The sequence below is a fragment of the Lissotriton helveticus genome, chromosome 3_1 (genome assembly GCF_964261635.1).
Source record: "Lissotriton helveticus chromosome 3_1, aLisHel1.1, whole genome shotgun sequence".
Taxonomy (NCBI): Eukaryota; Metazoa; Chordata; class Amphibia; order Caudata; family Salamandridae; genus Lissotriton; species Lissotriton helveticus.
This window is the reverse complement of record NC_136061.1, coordinates 1,657,485,515-1,657,503,201: the sequence shown is the minus strand read 5'-3', so window position 1 is coordinate 1,657,503,201 and position 17,687 is coordinate 1,657,485,515. Positions and strand designations below refer to the sequence as shown.

The following is a 17,687-nucleotide window of genomic DNA, read 5'->3' as shown; positions in this document are numbered from 1 at the left end:
AGGCTGTCAAGAACATATTAATGAGGCACCCCTAGAGGAAGCCTTATTCAGTCAGTATTTGTGCTGGTTACATTTTTATTTTTATTTTAAAGAAGACAAAGACAGCAACGCTCCCTCTGCCAATAGTGCACAACATACCGTATTTGTCGATAGGCAGAAGCACATAACATTCTACAAACAACAAGAACACACAATTTAACTGGGTCCTTTTCATTCTGTTGTGCAATGACAACACATAAGTAGTTCGCTCTATTGCGTTTGTTCTTTAGCCTGCTTAATTTCTCACTGAAACGTGTATTTGTTCTGCAATTTTTTGTCCAGGGATTTCTAATTAGGGAATTAATTGTAGCACTATAAAACACATTCTTAAATTGAACCCACGAAGATTATTTAAACCACATAAAAGCAATTTATTCATACAAGATCACTCAGTTAGGCATGGCCTCGTTCCAGGGTTTTGTTTGTTTTAACACAAATAAGAAGCTTTTGAAGTGGTTCCTATGGCCAGACATGCCGCAGTGATACATACATCCGACAACACGATAACATATTGCTGCCACTGAAAGGTGAAAAACACGACCAGAAACTGGCCAACACCCAATGGAGTTGGATTTCAAGGCGAAGTTTAGTTTTTTTGTGACTGGCATGTGATGTGGGAGTAAGTGTGGCTCCTCAGACTGCTAAGAATGCACCCAAAAAGCTGGAGGTGTTTCTCCTGACTAATCACACTTCTTTCAATTCGGATGGTCTGGAAGCACCAATTCACTGAGCCGAACTTTGGCCAACGAAGTAACAGAGCCCACTCATATGATGGCAGCAAAGGGACACGTCTTGCAGGCGGCCGCCAGAATGGTGTGCCACTTTCACAATACCAGAACATATTTTTGAGGCTCATATTACTCCCTAAAAACCTCCTAGTTTCCGGTACCTTTTTAGGTCTCGCCTATGTAGCACGCATGAGCTACGTCGGAAATCTTTATTAATCGATTTAGTTTTGGCCCCAAAAACGTGCATGCGTTGCATTGCTTTGAATGGCAACGCTTGCACCTTTGGCGATTCCCTTGCGGGAGCGAGCTTTGAAACCATCTGTTTGTAATTAAGAGGTGGTTCCTGCTCACTCCCGCATGGAAAACAGGAGCAGGCCCCCTCCCCCTGCTGCCCCCCTGCTGCCTCCTCCTCTTTCTGTGCGAGGCGCCTACTTGTTTATGTTGTTTCAAGCTTTCCACAAAAGCTCCACGACTCACCTGCTCAAAGCTTTCTTCTCTTTACATCATCTTGTTAATAAATAAAAAATAAACCTATTAAGGACACATGTTCATAATTATTTCCTGGTAAGAATCTACACAAGGACTTTGACGGCACCGTCTCTGAGCACAGAAACTTGAAACTGTCCTTTTAGGCAGGTTGTGTAGACTCTACAGTGCAGACATGCTGTTATATAGGAAAGTTAGTGTATTGACTGTAAAGGAGAAACACTAGACCATCCTACCATGGTTCATTGATTAAAGAGGAAAATTGTTGCAATAGTGTACAACGAGCTGGTAAAGTACCAATTTCTGGGTTATATTATTATATAAGATGCGTTAATATTTAATTTCGAGACTTTATATTTCCTTATCTTAATGTACATCCAAAATAGAGGCAGAAGGATGCATTTTTTAGAGACTTTTCTTAGATTTCTACTGACAGGTAAGAATGCTGATCAAAAGAAAATGCAGTTCTTGTCCATTTCTCTGCGAGTAGAGATACTTAATAGGTTATTGCTCCTATTGGGGATACTAAATTTCAATATTCAATCACAGTGAGGCAAGGCTACTGATAGGTTTTGGGGAGGGTAATAAAACTATGTACTCTGTTGAAAGAATAAAGTCACTCAAAAGATCACCTTTAGATTCTGGAAACACATCTATGTTTATATGGCAGCACCGATCAGCTGGTTACCTCCGAAGTGCACAAGTGTCCATCACAGCCCATTGCCCTGCAGGGTTTTTGCACCTAAATCTGCATTTCAGACTTAAATGCTATTAGGTAACAGTAAGCATCAAGGCCAGAAAAGGTTCTAGGTCGCAACTGAAGTGTATTGGATTGCCCAGACAAATGCAAAGAATGACAGAGATGTTTATCAGCCTGTGCAGCACCTGGTTTAACCAAGAGCACAGACAGCACTTGTCAAGTTTTAGTATACTTTGCTAGTTGAAATTCCTTTCCAAATAACTCTTCTTAGATTTCATGCACCCTACCATTTACTCAATGACTCACTTTAGATTTTAAGATCAACCGCCCATGAACCTTAGGATAGCCTCTGCATATTATGCATGGGGAGACTTTACTTGAAAGCAACATTTTGTAACTGTATTTTGGAAAATGGCCATCTCTGAAGGGTCACCCCAAAACTTTTTTCCTTCCTCCTCCTTTTTTTCTAGCCTTCTTTTTGTTGGCTTTAGGACTCCAAGAGCATTACCACTGCTGACCAGTGCTAAAGTACATAAGCTTCTCCCCTAAACATGGTGATATTGGTGTTTACTCAACTGGCATAATTAATTTACTTATATGTCCCTTGTAAAGTGGTGCTAGTGAGCCTGCAGCACTGATTGTGCTACCCACACAAGTAGAATTTCAAACCTGTCTCAGGCCTGCCATTGCAAGGCCTGTGTATGCAGTTTTCTACCACTTTGTCTTGCCATTCAAAACCACTTACCAAGCCTTACAAGCCTCGTTATTACACAAAAGTCACCCCTAAGGGCAGGGAGCTATGTAACTGAAAGCAGGACATGTACTTGAAAGTGTTGCATGTTCTGGTAGTGACACAAGCTAAGTTCGTTTTTTACTACTTGGAGGCCTACTCCTCTCATAGGGTAGTATTAATAATTCCTTAAAACACTTTTAATCTGTAATTTCCAATTAGAAAGGAGAACCTGCATTACGTTTCATATCTTTGAAATGGAAATCATAAATCCTCTTTACTGGTAAAGCGAGATTTAACAATACATTTTTTAAAAATGCCACTATTAGAACACAGACATTTCTCTGCTCTTATTACTTTGTGTGCCTTGCAGCCAGGCTCCAATACACGTCTAGGATGAGTGACAGCTACACTTTGTGCATTCTCTCTGAACAGCCACAAACACAGGAAGGGTGGGTGTAACAGAGAACTCATGTGCATTTATCTACATTCTGATAGCTCTTCCTGGGCAGAAAAAGGAAGGGGGAGCTGACAATTACACCTGAACAGGCAATGTCTTGTTTCCCACCCAAAGAGCTGATTACCGCCCACAGAGGGGATCTGTGCACCTCAGGGACGTGGTTTGAAGTCACTCCCACTTCAAAGGCACATTTGGGTATAAATACTGGGGCTCTGACCCTACCAAGACAGTACACTACTGGACTTGTGAAGAACTCTGCCAGGCATAAGGAATGCTGTGGTATAAAGACACCCATTATGTCAGACTGTGGCTCTGAAGGAACAACTTTCTGCTTTGCTGAGCTGCCCTGCTGCCTGCTGATCTCTGTGCTGCTGAGGACAAAGACTGCACCTATCTCACTTGGAACCAGAGTGACGCCAAGGGCTTGCTAGCTTGACCCCTGTTCAGACGTCTCAGGGCCATCAAAGACTCCCTGCAACTCTGCAACAGCATCAGGACTCTGTGAGCTGTGAGTCCTGCCCTGCCAAGTGGGGCCAATCAAGTCCTGGGCCCTTGAAAGGTGATTTTTGATGCCCAGAACCATAAGAAATCAAAGTAGTTCCGTATTGGCGCTGATCGGAACCGACGCACTGCCCTTGGACGCCGACACAGGAACGGATCCACATCACCTCAAAGGAATGTGTGGCTCGATGAAGATGGACAGCATGGGTTGACGCAGTACCTGCATCGTAAAGGGTTATGACACCGAAGCCTTCATCAATTGCATGGATCAACGCCGATGCTTCGCCTCGATTCACGGATTTGATGACGACGCCTCTTCTACTCCTCACATTAGGTATTCGACCTCGACACTTGCTCCATCCAAGGTACTTTCTCAGTGGGACCTACATGAGTCCTGTAGCCAGCCTGCTCTCCATCGTAGTCAGCCTGAACTTTGGATTTGCCCCAGTCCAGTGTGACCTCAATTAAACCCCTAGCGTGATTGACTTCTAAGCACTACTTTTTGATTTATTCTTTCGAAATTCATAACTCTGGTTCTACTTATTGGAGTTTTGGTCTTGTTTCACTCCTAAAATTATTATCTATGTTTCTTAACCTGTGTGGATTATTTTTGTAGTGTTTTATTGTGTTACTGCCTGTGTATGTGTTGCACAAATACTTTACACATTGCCTCTTTAGATAAGCCTGACTGCTCTGTGCCAAGCCACCAGAGGGTGAGCACAGATTATCTTTTAGTATCTTACTTAGCCTTGCTAGGATTGTGGTCCTAACTTAGACAGGGTGCATACCTCTGCCAACTAGAGACCTAATTTTTAACACTGTACTTAGCCCTTGGAAATCAAATGGGCAAAATACTCTTTGTTAATTACATTAACGGATACAGTTAACAAGGACATTCTATGTGCATTGTTGATGGCAGAGTAGACCTGTACTTCCCAATTATAATAAATCATTTTCATTGATGTGAAGAAGCAATTTTTAATCCATGCATTTTTTGTATTATCAATGTATAACATTAGGCATCATCAAATTACTGCCTTAATGCTTGGCTACACTCTTAAGGGCATTGATAGCACTGACAACTGCCACAGAGGAAGTCATTGCACCTTTCGGCCTGACAGGGTAAAGATGCCATTAAAGATCCTGACCACCCCTTTCATGTGTCTGATGAGCCAAACTCCTGTCTCCCTGACTAAGCACATGATAGGCTACATTGCCAACAGAGAGCTTTAATCTGCCCAGATGAATCTAGCTATTTCCAAAATGGCAATCTACAGACAGGGACAATGACATGTTTTGAGTGCTTCTATCTTGCTGATATGACAGGTTATTCCCACAGTGGGCTCCTTCCCAGGAGCTGGTTTACTAAAGATGTAGAGAATGTGCTTACTAGCAGTGAAATGAAATGAAATGAAAAATTGCACTTGTATAGCGCGTAACTACCCGGAGGCCTCGCAGCGCTTGTGACTGAATGATTAGCGCGGGCTCAGGGTAGTTCAGCAAGTCTTGGCAAACAAGTGCGTTTTCAGGGCTTTCCTGAAGGACATGTAATTACTGTTTCCTCGGATAGGGAGAGGGAGGGAATTCCAAAGTTTTGCCGCCGAGTGGGAAAAAGAGCGACCGCCCCATCGAGCTCTGTTGACTTTGATAGAGGTAGCCAATTGAAGGGTACCTGAGCGAAGGGGACGGGAAGGGATATAAGGCTTGACTATAGAGTGGAGAATAGCGGGGCCAGCACGATGAAAGGACTTGTGCAGAATGCACATGGCCTTGAATTGCACTCTTGATGCTATTGGGAGCCAGTGAAGCTCCTTTAGGGCCTTCTTCGCTGACTGCCAGCGGGGCAGGTTGTAGAGTAGGCGGGCAGGACTGTTTTGTGTAACCTGAAGCTTCTGTATGACAGAAGCTGGGGCCCCCATGTAGAGAGCGTTCCCATAGTCCAGACGGGAAAGAATCAAGGCCTGGACCATGACCCTTCTCGCCTGGAATGGGAGCAGAGGGAGCACCTTGCGGAGCATCCTCATTAGCCCAAAGCAAGTGGCGGCAGTCTTAGTGGCTTGAACCGAAAAGTCTAATGCTTTGTCAAGCCAAATCCCGAGGCTCTTTATTTGGGGCTTGGGAACAGGGGGCGAACCCAGACATGGTGGCCAGATGGTTGCAAGGGCAGACAGTGAACAGGTAGAGGTGATTTCATTCGAAAGCTGGGTGCCACATATATTCAGAAACAAAATATCAAACTAAATATACAATAAGAACAGCTTCTAAATGCTTTATTTCTATGTGAGTTTTGTATTGCTTACAATGAGAACCTGCTGAAAACGTTGAGTCTTCAGAGAGTGGTTGGATGCAAGATACACCAAAATGTGGAATGTGTCCTGTCCACCCTATGTAGAGTGCATAGGACCGCTGTACAGTAAGGCGGATGACAAGTATCAGCAGAAAACTCTAAATAAGGCAACAACCCTTTAAAGCTAAAACACTCAACATACACCACTGTAATTTCATTTAAAATATGTTATATATTTATATATGGAAGAGCAGCACCTACCTGGGGATAATCCAGGACTTACTCGCCCAATGTATAGAAACAGAATTGCTGCAACACCAATGTTGGCCAGGGCATACATCCACTGAATTACAAACATTATTACAAAAGAACCTATCGCCTGTTGAAAATAAGAACATTAATTATGGCTCTTCATCACATCTGAATCTGCATTAAAATATTAATTACGCCGATTAAATATAAACCTCAACTTTGATTTCACAGAGAAATTTATCAATACTCTATTGGGATTCCCTCTGAGAGGCACCCAAATCTGAGTCTGAACCTCTCAAGAAACACACGTGCACACATTTCGTCAAATGAAAATCCCTATGTAGTTCAAAACGTCTCTACTTTGTGCTTGTAAAGAAAAAAAGAAATTCAAGAGCTGGTACCGCAGTACAAAGGCAAAATACTGAATACTGCAGTAATAAGGACTTTACCAACACCAAAATCATAAACCAAAATATATGAAAAAGTTCATGTGTGTAAAGTTTGCCAACATGGGACTAGATGTATTTGAGGCAAGAACATAAACTGCTAAATGGAATTTTAGGACAGCAGGAAAGGAACTGTCAGTGACTCAGTAGCGCAAATTCTGCATACAAATCAGGGTGCATGTGGAGAAACAAGGAGAAATAACAAGCACTGGCAAAGCCAAAAGGTTTTGCCTATGCAAGCGATATTGGCTTTGCCAGTGTGTTTTAGACATGTTGTAGACCAATGAGGCTGCTGTTCAGCATGGCTAAATATTAGAGGCATAGTTCAGAGTGGAGTGATGTAGAGTGGGATTGCGTAGAGCGTTGTGGAGTGGAATAGAGTGGAGTGGAGGAATGTTGAGATGCATAGAGTGAAGGGGAATGTCATAGTGTAGTGGAGTGTCATAGAATGGAGGGTCACAGAGTACATTGGCATAGGATAGATTGGCACAGAGTAGAGTGGCATAAAGTAGAGGCTCAGAGTAGAGTGCCATGAAGTGTCATTGAGTGAAGTGGAGTACAATGTCGTGGAGTAGAGTGGTGAAAAGTAGAGTAGAGTGGTGTAAAGTAGAGTGGAGTGGTGTAGAGTAGAGTGAAGTAGAGTGTGGTGGTTTGGAGTGGAGTAGAGAGGAGTATTGTGTCGTAGAGTGGAGTATTGTGTCGCAAAGTGGAATACAGCAGAGCTGAGTAGGTATAGAGTGAAGTGGAGTAGAGTACAGTGGAGTGGAGTGGAGAGGCGTAGTGTGTAGTGTTGAATAGTGAACTACCAAAGAATGGCCAAGAGTGGCAAAGAGTGGTGTAATGTGGAGTGGGAATAGAGCGGAGTAGAGGGTAGTGGAGGGGAGTAGGATAGAGTGGAGTGCCGTAGAGCGGGTTGTTGTAGTGTGGAGTGGAGTAGAGTGGAGTGAGGGGTGGAGAGTGGAGAGGCATAAAGTAGAGTGGAGTCGCATAGAGTGTCTATACTGTGGGGTGGCAAAGCGTGAAGTAGAGTAGAGAGAAGTAATGGAGTAGAGTGGAGTAGTGTGTCGTAGGGTGAAATAGATTAGAGTGGAGTGCTGCAGAATGGCCTGGAGTGGCGTAAAGTGGAGTGGCATAGATTGGAGTAGAGACGTGTAGAATGCCGTAGAGTATGTTATGTTAGCAATTTATAAAGTGACTCGTTACTCCAATTCAGAATGTCCCCGCGTTGATTCCAAATGAGGGTCTGGTGAAAAAGCCAGCCAGGTACAGATTACTGACCTAAGATTTGGTTGAAAAACCAAGTTTTCAAGTTTTTCCTGAATAAGATTTTAGACGGTTCCAGTCTAAGATTTAATGGGAGCGAGTTACGGAGTCTGGCATCCAAGAGGCTGAATGAGCTACCACCCAGCCGTACTCTACTGGTTTTAGGGACCACTATCTGAGTAGTCCCTGAAGATCTGAGTCTTTGTCCAGGAAGATAAGGTCTGATCAGAGGGAAGAGGCAGCAAGGTCCTTTCTGATTTTGAATTCTGTGGACAAAGCATAGTGCTTTGAGGAGATTCTATTCTTAATGGGAAGCCAGTGAAGCTTACTAGTATCTGTGCCAATAGATGAGCGTCGTGGAATGTTCAGGAGCATACATGACGCCGCATTTTGGACACTCTGAAGTATTTTCAACCTGCCCATGTGACCCCTAGATAGAGCATGTTGTAGTTAATACTACAAAGAGTATAATGGAGTGTCATGTAAAGTAGAATGATGTAAAGTGGAGAGGTGTGGAATAGAGTAGAGTGGAGTGGTAAGGTGTAGAAAGGAGTGAGGGGTGTAGAGGAGTGCAGCATAGAGTAGAGTGGCATAGAGTAGGGTAGAGTGGAGTAATGTAGTAGTGTGTTGTAGAGTGAAATAGAGTGAAGGGGAGTAGAGTGGAGTGTCAAAGAATGGCCTAGAGTGACATAAAGTTGAGTGGCACAGAGTGGAGTACAGTAAAGTAGAGTAGAGTAAAGTGTCGTACAGTAGGGTGTCAAGAAGTGTCGTAGAGTAGAATGGTGTAGAGTGGAGGGGAGTGGTGTAGAGTGGAGTAGAGTGGGGTGGTGTAGAGTGGCATGGTGCAGATTAGAGTGGGGTGGTGTACAACTGAGTGGTGTGGAGTAGGGTAGAGTAGGGTCTCGTACAGTCTTGTAAGGTGGAGTGGCAAAGAGTGTCAGAGTGGAGTGGTGTAGAGTCGAGTAATGGAGTAAAGTGGAGTATTGTGTCATAGATTATAACCGAGTGGAGTAGATTAGGGTGGGGTGGAGTGGTGTAGATTGGAGTGTCATAGAGTGTAGTGCCGCAGGATTAGGCCTAGACTGGCATAGAGTGGTGGGCATAGCGTGAAGTAGAGTGTTGTAGAGTAGAGTGGAATGTCATGAAGTGTTATGAGTGGAATGGTGTAGAGTGGAGTGGAGCAGAGTGAAGTGGAGTAGAGTTGAATGGTGTGGTGTAGAGTGGAGTGGAGTGGCATAGAGTGGAGTGGCATAGAGTGTGGTGGAGTGCATTGGCACAGAGTGGCGTAGAGTGGAGTGGTGTACAGTAGAAAAGTGGAGTAGTGTGTTGTAGAAAGGAGTAAAGTAGAGTGATGTGGAGTGGAGGGTTGTAGAGTGGAGTAAAGTGGGGTGGTAGATAGTGGAGTGTCATAGAGTGGAGTGTCATAGAATGACCTAGAGTGGAGTGGCATAGAGTGAAGTAGAGTAGAGTAGTGTGTTGGAGAGTGGAGTGCAAATGAGTAAAGTGGCAGAGAGTGGAGGGGCATAGAGTAAAGGGCATAGAGTGGGGTGGGGTAGTGTTGTAGAGTGGAGGGGCATAGAGTGGCATAGGGTGGTGTCAAGTGAAGTGTGCATGGTGTGGTAGTGCACTGACATTACAGACAACACATTTTCAATTTAAATGACTGACATCTGCACCAATATACAGTTTTACTGATAAAATTATACAGCGTAGAAACGATAATGTGTGGAAATAGCATCAACGAGTGTATTGATTTGTTTTGATTGTATTAAAATATTTATTTTCAGCACACTTCAGAATTACACAGAAATGAGTTTCATTTGTGCTTTTCCAATTCTGGTATATTCTGAAATATTTACACAGTTCATTTACAGACATTTAAATTGTGCTGTGTGCTAGAAAAACGCGGAATGCATTCTTAGGTCAGCTTTCAGAATGTCGCCAAAATGTCTTAAGCAAACCATACAGATGCTGTCTGCTAGGCTTGGACATAAAAAGGAGTTACATCCTTTCACCTGGGATGGTGAAATAACAACATTGAAGCATGCAAAAAAATTGAAAAAGGAGGATACGAGAGGAAAGGAAAATCAAATATATAAATAAAGAAAACTAGCGTTATATGAGAGGGGAAATGTATTCAGTTTTAATTAGCTGCTCATTCAAACTTGAAGACTTCATTTATACATCACGCCTACGGCCTGAAAATGCATAGCCCTATAGATCTGTACATTAACATTCTGTAACTGAGCACAGTAGATCTTTTGACTCATGGACGTCAATTTTGACCCACCTCCAAAATATTGCATATGGAGTTTACCATTTCATCCTGGACGTGACGAAAAAAGGAACGGGTCAGCATTAACACTATATTGGCCCATTTAAATAAAGGATCGTAAAAACTGCTGAATTTCGATTTAAACACAACAGTAATAACAATAATGGTGCGCGTGATACTAGTAATAAGACAATCCGTATTGGGGTGCAGTGAGGCCTTGTGTACCACTAGAACCTGAGTGTCAAACAAGCCCTTTCTCAAACACTGTGTGAACGTCACTAGGCCCTCGGAGCCACTGTAGCCCCTGCCTGTCCTTTAGGGGTAGTAGTACTGCACTGCTATGGGCAGTGAGCAGCATCCCTAAGACAGCAGTAAACCAGCCACAAGGACCAGCTTCACACCAGCAGGGGACAAAAGCAAATTATTGTGTCAAATCCAGCCCTGTGCTTGCGCTATGGTGGAAATAATTTGAAGGACAGTGTTATTGGCATTCCTTTAAGGGACCCATTTTACCAGCTTCATTCACTAAATCAATTCTAATGATACATTTGCATTAAAAATAGCCAAGCAGCGCTACTAAACAAGCATTTACAATGCAACGGTCTCGCCTTTGCAAAAGTTAGAGCTATTGGCATTGTAAATGACACATTTTTTATTTATGTGTTGGTTTTGAAAACAGATAAATAAATGGCATTATCCTTTAGAATGCCAATAGCTTAATATCTCGCAAATGCTACACACAAACACACAGACCCCCCCAAACACACACAGAGAGCCATACACACACAGAGCCACACACACACACACAGACAGAGCCACACACACAGAGCCACACACACACACAGAGCCACACAGAGAGCCACACACACACAGAGCTACACACACACACAGAGCTACACACACACGCAGAGCGGCAGCAGGGATGAGTAAATTATGCAGCAGGCAAAGCCAAATCATGTGGCGTAATGCAGCACACTTTATGCTAGCATCATGCCATTATTTTGTCATTTTTACACTTGCTAAAACTACCTGGGCATTGGTTGCAGCTCATTTTTTCAAGTTTAACCATCGAATATAGCAATAAGCAACGAAAGGTGACCAGTCAAGCTCTGGTAGGGGCCTTCCATGGAGCAGCAACAAATGCTGCTCCACTTTTAGTAACTTTGGAAACACTGAATTGTAAAGGTTGTCTGGACACAGAGATGATGCAGTCCGGCTGTAGGGTGCTATGGAGATCTGGTTAAAGAGATCTGGCCCAGTTTCCGGGGTGGAAAATGTGGTCTGGTGTGAATAGATTTAAGGGGACTCATTAGAGAGGGGGTTAAGGAGACATAGATGCCGGAGTTGTCTGGAGTAAAGAGAAGGTCAAGGTGGTCTGATCTTAAGGGGCACAGAGGCCTGGGTAAATCTGTTGTTACAGACGGGTTAAAACCTATAGGTAGTCTGATTCGGTGGTACAAGAGGAAGAGTTGAGGTGGTCTGGCTAAAGGAGCCTGTTTTAAAGGGGTCTGATCAAGTTGGTCACAATGCAGGTCTGGCTGAAGTGATCTGGTTGCAGAGGGGTTAAAGGGGGGTCTGTGTAAGGTAGGATGTTCATAGGGAGTGAAAGGGGGTATAGATGTGGGATTACAGACAGGTTAACAAGGAGGCTGATTAAGGAGGTCTGCGTCTAAGCGGCTAAGGAGCCCTGGTTAAAAATATGTTGTTACAGACAGGCTGAACGAGGGTCTGACTATGGTGATGGGTCAGAGGGGGTGGAGGGTAGATGTATGGGTAAAATGTTCTGCATGCATACGTGCCCCTGCACACTTACCTCTGGATAGCAGTCCTTTGCCAGCATCTGTAGCATGGCCGTCTTCCCACAATGCACCTCTCCCACGAGGACCAGCTTACACCTCACAACGTCGGGTGGCTGGGGGCTGCACCTTTGTTTCATACTCGGGATGTTCTAAGGGCAGGGGCCCATCATGTGCTGAGGCTGGCCTCCTGATGGTGGTACCCCAGACTCTGCAGAGGCCTCTGCGGGTCCTGAGGCTGCAGTAAAGTGTGGAGGAGCTGGGATATCTGCGGGTCCCCCAGCTGTCCCGCTGCAGTGGGTCCTGTCTGAGGGGTGCTCTGACTACGCCACTGGAGCAGCGTGCTGAGGGCCGCCAGGCTGCTGGTGTTTGGGCTGTGCTACCTCTCCTGCCTGCCCCAGGGCCCTGGAGCTGCTGAGACTGGGAAATCTAGGGCAGCACAGCCGCCGCACAGGCTCTGTGGGGGACGTAGGGGAGCTGTGCAGCAGTCAGTCAGCCCTGGTTGTTCTCGGGGGGGCTGTGCACGTGCTGTTGTAGCAGCTCAGGCACTGTGTCGTGGGCTCTCCTGGGAGGTGAGGGCTCTGCTGACATGCACGGAGGAATGTGGTGGCTGCGGCTGCAGGAGGATTCTCAAAAAGCTCTAGCCAATCCGGAAGCAGAGACAGGCGAGGGCGCCGGCCAATATGAGGTGCATGCTGCCCCCCTCCACACCGGCCTGTCATTAACGCCTCGATTGCACAACGTGAGACCAAAGGTGCCATTCTTTTGTTTAGAAGTGTCTCGGGCACTAGCTGAGGTAAATAATTGTACCTACAGTAAAGGCAAAACGGACGTTATCTCACCAGTCAGCGTGGGATCATAAATCCCCCATACCACACATCCTACAAACCGAATAACCCGAAAAGTAATTTAGCCCCCAAAGAGCTCAGTGGCATTACCGCCCCTAAGACAAAATACATTCAACGGTCTTCAATGGTAACCCCCCTTCCAAAACAAGCAAAGTAAGCGAGCCTCTTTGCACCGTGTGCAACGGCGCGACGGAAACATTAACAAGCGCTCGCCATTTGTCTGAAAGCCCCGTCCTTTTCAGACTGGGGTGCGTGTTTTTTTGACTGTTGTTTACAGCCTAGTAAGAAAGTCAAAAAACACGCCCCCCAATCCGAAAAGGACGGGGCTTAATTTTCATGGAGCGGTGGCCAAGCAGCATGGCCGACAGGATGTAGGCTCCTTCGGCTCCCGGCGGGCCGACACTGTAATCCTTTCAAAAAGATCCTTATGGGCTCATTGTTCGACATACGGATGAGTGCATGAGCCCCAGATACCTCGGAGTCCACCCTGGTGTATCTTAAGGGCGGAATATGACATGGAGAGCGCGGAAACCGGATCGCGTCTTGTGGAGGCGGAGATGAAATCACGTGAGGCCAGGGTCGGGGCCTGCTTTCACGTGAAGTGGGCGGCCCGTCATTGAGTTGCCGGCGCCCGCCAGAGTTCCCACACCGCAAGAACCACGGATGCGGGAGGAAGACCCACCGCCATTTGAGTCCGCAAGTTCCGGGAGCCTGCTGGAAATCCTGCTGTTTGTAGCGGTGACGCCCGTAGAATCTGCCGCGCCGGCTGGTGCCATCTTTGCGATACCGGCTCGCCCGCGTTGGATCCCAGGAGCCGGGCCACCGGTGAGAGACTGGACCGGGGGGGTGCCCGCTGACATCGGGGCCCTCATGTTTGCACTTGTGCTGTGAGACCGGGCCAGGGGGTGAAGGTGGGAGCCGGCCGGAGCAATCTGGGGGCGGAGCTGACGCAGGACGGTAAATAATTGTACCTACGGGACCGAAGAGAACTGTGCCCCGGGAGCCCGTAGCCACCGGACCCTGAGGCGTGGGGAGCGCTTTCATAGCAGAGGGGCCTGCTGCCATTCGGAGCCCCCCCCGCGTACAGAGGATCATCGGCGGGCTGCTTGGCCTTGTGGTGGGCCTGCGGGGCCTGACGCCCTCGGGTGCCGGGACGACTGGTGTGGCTCGCGCTGTCGGGGTCCTGGGCCCTGCTGGGACCAATCCGGAGGAGGGAGTGCCCGTTGACATCGGGGCACTCCTGTATGCCTCGAACTCTGGCCCGGTGTTGGGGTCCGGCGGCGGACTTGGGAGTGGGCCCGTGACCAGCTGAGTGGGCCCGAAATCCTGGGAAGCCTTACCTTGAGGCTTCGAGCGGCTGCACCTTGCGGAGCCGGGCTGCCGGACCCTGCAACAAAAGGGACTTGCCTTGGGAAGAAGATCCGCTCTCGCCTTGGCCCTGGAGGTCAGGGGAAGTGCTGGAGACCCGGCCTGGAGTGGGGGTCGCCGCACCGGCGGGAGCCGAATTGGCAAGTAGGTGAGCAAGTGGCGCCCTGCGAGACAGCCCTTGGAGGTGGCGGACTGCAATTGGGGGGGCCTGTGGTAATTGAGGGGCCCTGCGAGGGCTGACATCCTGAGCATCGACGGGGGCCCGGAGACGCGCCTTGCTGCAGAGAACGGAGAGGCAATTGGCTGGGGTCATTGTGGGGAGGATGTTCTAGTCCCACTTGAACTGGTGCATCTGGAGGCTGGGGGAGGCTTATTCACATATCGTGGGCCCCCTGAAGACCGGAGACCCTGGACATACTGCGGAGATCTGCTGGGATCTGTGCTGGCGGGACTGTCTGGAGACTGCGGCCATCCCTCTGGGGACCTAGATCGGATTATTAGGAGCCCCTCCACCCTCCGGGGGGCCGGGGACAGTTAGTTGGTTTCCTACAATGCGCAAGGACAGGATGGCCCGTGCCTCGCAGCCATACACCATCACGCAGTACACCACCCAGAGGCTCCACTCGCAGCGGATAACGCGCCAGTCCGGGCAGGATGAGGAGGTGGATGCGCCTGGCAAGCCCTCCCGGGCCGAACTACTGAAGGCGATCCAGGGATCTCACTCGGCTTTGGAGCGACAAATAGAAACGGTATCGATTGATGTGAATTTGTTGAGAACAGACCTTCGGAAGGTGGCGGATAAGGTCTCTGACGCAGAGGAGAACATAGTACAGTTGCAGGGGGAGGTGGTGTCCCTCAAAAAGACAGTCTCACAACTTACGGCTACAACGGGGGCCTTAGAGCGGAGAGCAGAGGATGCGGAAGGGAGAGCACGCCACAGTAACATCAGGGTCCTGGGCATTCCAAAGAGGACAGAGGCGGGCAACGCGGAGCACTTCTTGGAACACTGGATTCGTGTCCGAAGGGCCTGTCGGAGGTCTTCGTGATAGAGCGGGCCCATCAGGCGTTGGTGCCGCCGCCAAGACCTGGAGCTCCCCCACGAGCCATCATTGCCAAGATCCTCAATTACCGGGATAGAGACTGTATCCTGCGGGTGGCGAGGGAATCAGCGGACCTCACCTTTGAGAATGCCAAGGTCTCCATTTACCCGGACTACACTCAGCAGGTGCAGGAGCAGCAGAAGTCCTTTCTGGTCGTCAAACAGAAACTCCGGGAGATGCACCTACAGTATATGCTGCTCTATCCGGCCAAGCTTAAGGTGCTGTCGCAAGGCAAGGCACACTTCTTTGAAACCCCAGCAGAAGTCTGGGAATGGCTGGAGATCAGGGGCGATGCTCTCCCCCCGAGGTGGGTCCCGTGGCACATGACCACTGAGGAGGCGAGCCAGCAGACGACGACGACGCTCAGCTGAGGCGGAGAGCGGGGAGAGACGCAGGGTCACAGTGGCGATGATGGCGCCTCGAACTAGCTGAGGCTGGGGATTCGCCGCAGAGAATGACCTCTCCCCTACCGGGAGAGGTACTGGTCCCAGATACCCTGCAGCCCACTGTTGCCGACATATTACCTACCGGTTCTACGATCCCTGAGACAGCAGGGGCCAAGTCGCTGGATGCGGCGTCTCCGACTTGAGGGGACTGGGGGGGTCCTGTGTTTTCTTTGATCGTATGATGAAGGTAGTGCTGGCAGCCGGCGATGGGCTTCCCTTAGGAGGAAAAATGAACTCAGGATAATGCATAAGGGAGACTGCTCTTATCTGTGGAGAGCGTAGGGGGTGTGGGGGAGGGGGAGTGAGTAAGTGTGCTCCTCTTGGAGTGGGATGGCTTGAGCCCTGTATAAATTACGTGAGTGTTGGCCCCGCTGGAAGTCGGGGTGGGGGGGGTTGTTTTCCTTCTTATTTTCCTTTGGGGTGGTTTAGCCCGGTTGTGTGAATGGGGTGGCTGTGCACGTCCTGGCACCAGCATGGGAAGGGCATATTGGCAAGTTTTGTTGTTGCAAGTATGTTGCAAGTATATTGCTCGTGGGTGGGGAGTGGGAGGGATGTTGGGTGGAGTTGTTGAATGGGAATGTTTTAGGCATTGTATGTATTACATTTCGGGCGCTGGATGGGAACTGCATTGTGAATAGAACATTGCGGCGGGGTAGACCACATTGTAAGTCATGGGGTATAAGTTTGTGAGCTGGAATGTGAGGGGGCTAAACACGTGCACTAAAAGGTATAGAGTCCTTTCCTTTCTTCGCAGACATGGAGTCTCAATTGCATGCCTTCAGGAGACCCATCTAGTAGATGATGGAGCACAGACATTAGGTAAAAAGTGGCGGGGGCAGGTATTCCATTCATCCTTCTCTACATATGCCAGAGGAGTTCTGATCTGGGTGGCACCTGGGGTCCCTTTCGCAGTCCAATATGTGGAGGCAGACATACATGGTAGATATTTGCTGCTAAGGGCGAAGCTAGATGGTAGGGAGATTGTTCTATTAAATACTTACGCACCCAATACAGATGACCCGGTATTTTTTCAGACCCTTCAGGACGTCCTATTACATGACCTAGAGGCCCCAGTCCTTTGGATTGGGGATTTTAACTATGTTCCTGACCCAGTTCTTGATAGGTCACCGCCCGAGAGGTCACAAAACCCTGTATGACTGTGAGGCTTAGGGAGGTCATGGAAAATATAGGGGCGGTGGATGTTTGGCGCCAGAAGAACCCGACACAAAGGGTATATACCTGTTTTTCCCCTACCCACAACACTCATAGTCGCCTAGATAGGATCTTAGTGGCAAATGCTGAGCTTAACATGTCCGTGGAGGTTACACACCTGGCTCATTTTCTGTCAGATCACTCTCCGGTAGCTTGCATGGTGCAGTGGGGTGCCCCTGTTACTCGCCCGCGGACTTGGAGGCTTCCATTGGATATTCTCCGAGACCAGGTGGGGAAAGCACATGTGGGAACAGCCATCGGGGACTACGTGGACCTCAATTGGGAGGAGAGGGGCATCTCCTTGGCCACCAAGTGGGAGGCTCTAAAGGCGGTGGTGCGGGGAGCTTGCATGGGACTCACCTACGGAGTTAGGAAACAGCTGGTACAGGATCTCCGAAAGGTGGAGGATACTCTTTTACAGGCCCAGTCCTCAGCGGACCCTGACGCCCGGCAGCGGGCGGAGGAACAGAAGGTTCGAGCTCAGGTACACGACATCCTTGATCGGTTCGACAAATACACCTTGGGCCAATATAGACAGCGCCTTCATAGGGAGGGCGACAAGTCAGGGCGGTTCCTAGCCTGGATCCTCTGAAAGGAGCAGGCACCGGAGCGCATCATAGCCTTACGGGACCTGAACGGGGATATGGTCTATTCGGAACAGGATATCCTTGGGGTTCTCCAATCTCACTTACAACGGGTATATACAGCAGACCCTGATATTTCCGAGGCCTCTTACCTTCCTTATTTACA

The 17,687-nt window shown here is 48.1% G+C and overlaps 1 protein-coding gene across 1 annotated transcript in view; it reads right to left on the bottom strand.

Moving 5' to 3' along the window:
* The window catches only part of SLC12A8 (solute carrier family 12 member 8), an 838,951-nt gene that overhangs the window by 102,503 nt on the left and 718,761 nt on the right, over nucleotides 1-17,687 (bottom strand). Inside the window, exon 12 of the mRNA XM_078682439.1 lies at nucleotides 6,193-6,310. Coding sequence (XP_078538565.1) covers nucleotides 6,193-6,310 — 118 coding nt within the window. The remainder of the gene's footprint in view (nucleotides 1-6,192; nucleotides 6,311-17,687) is intronic.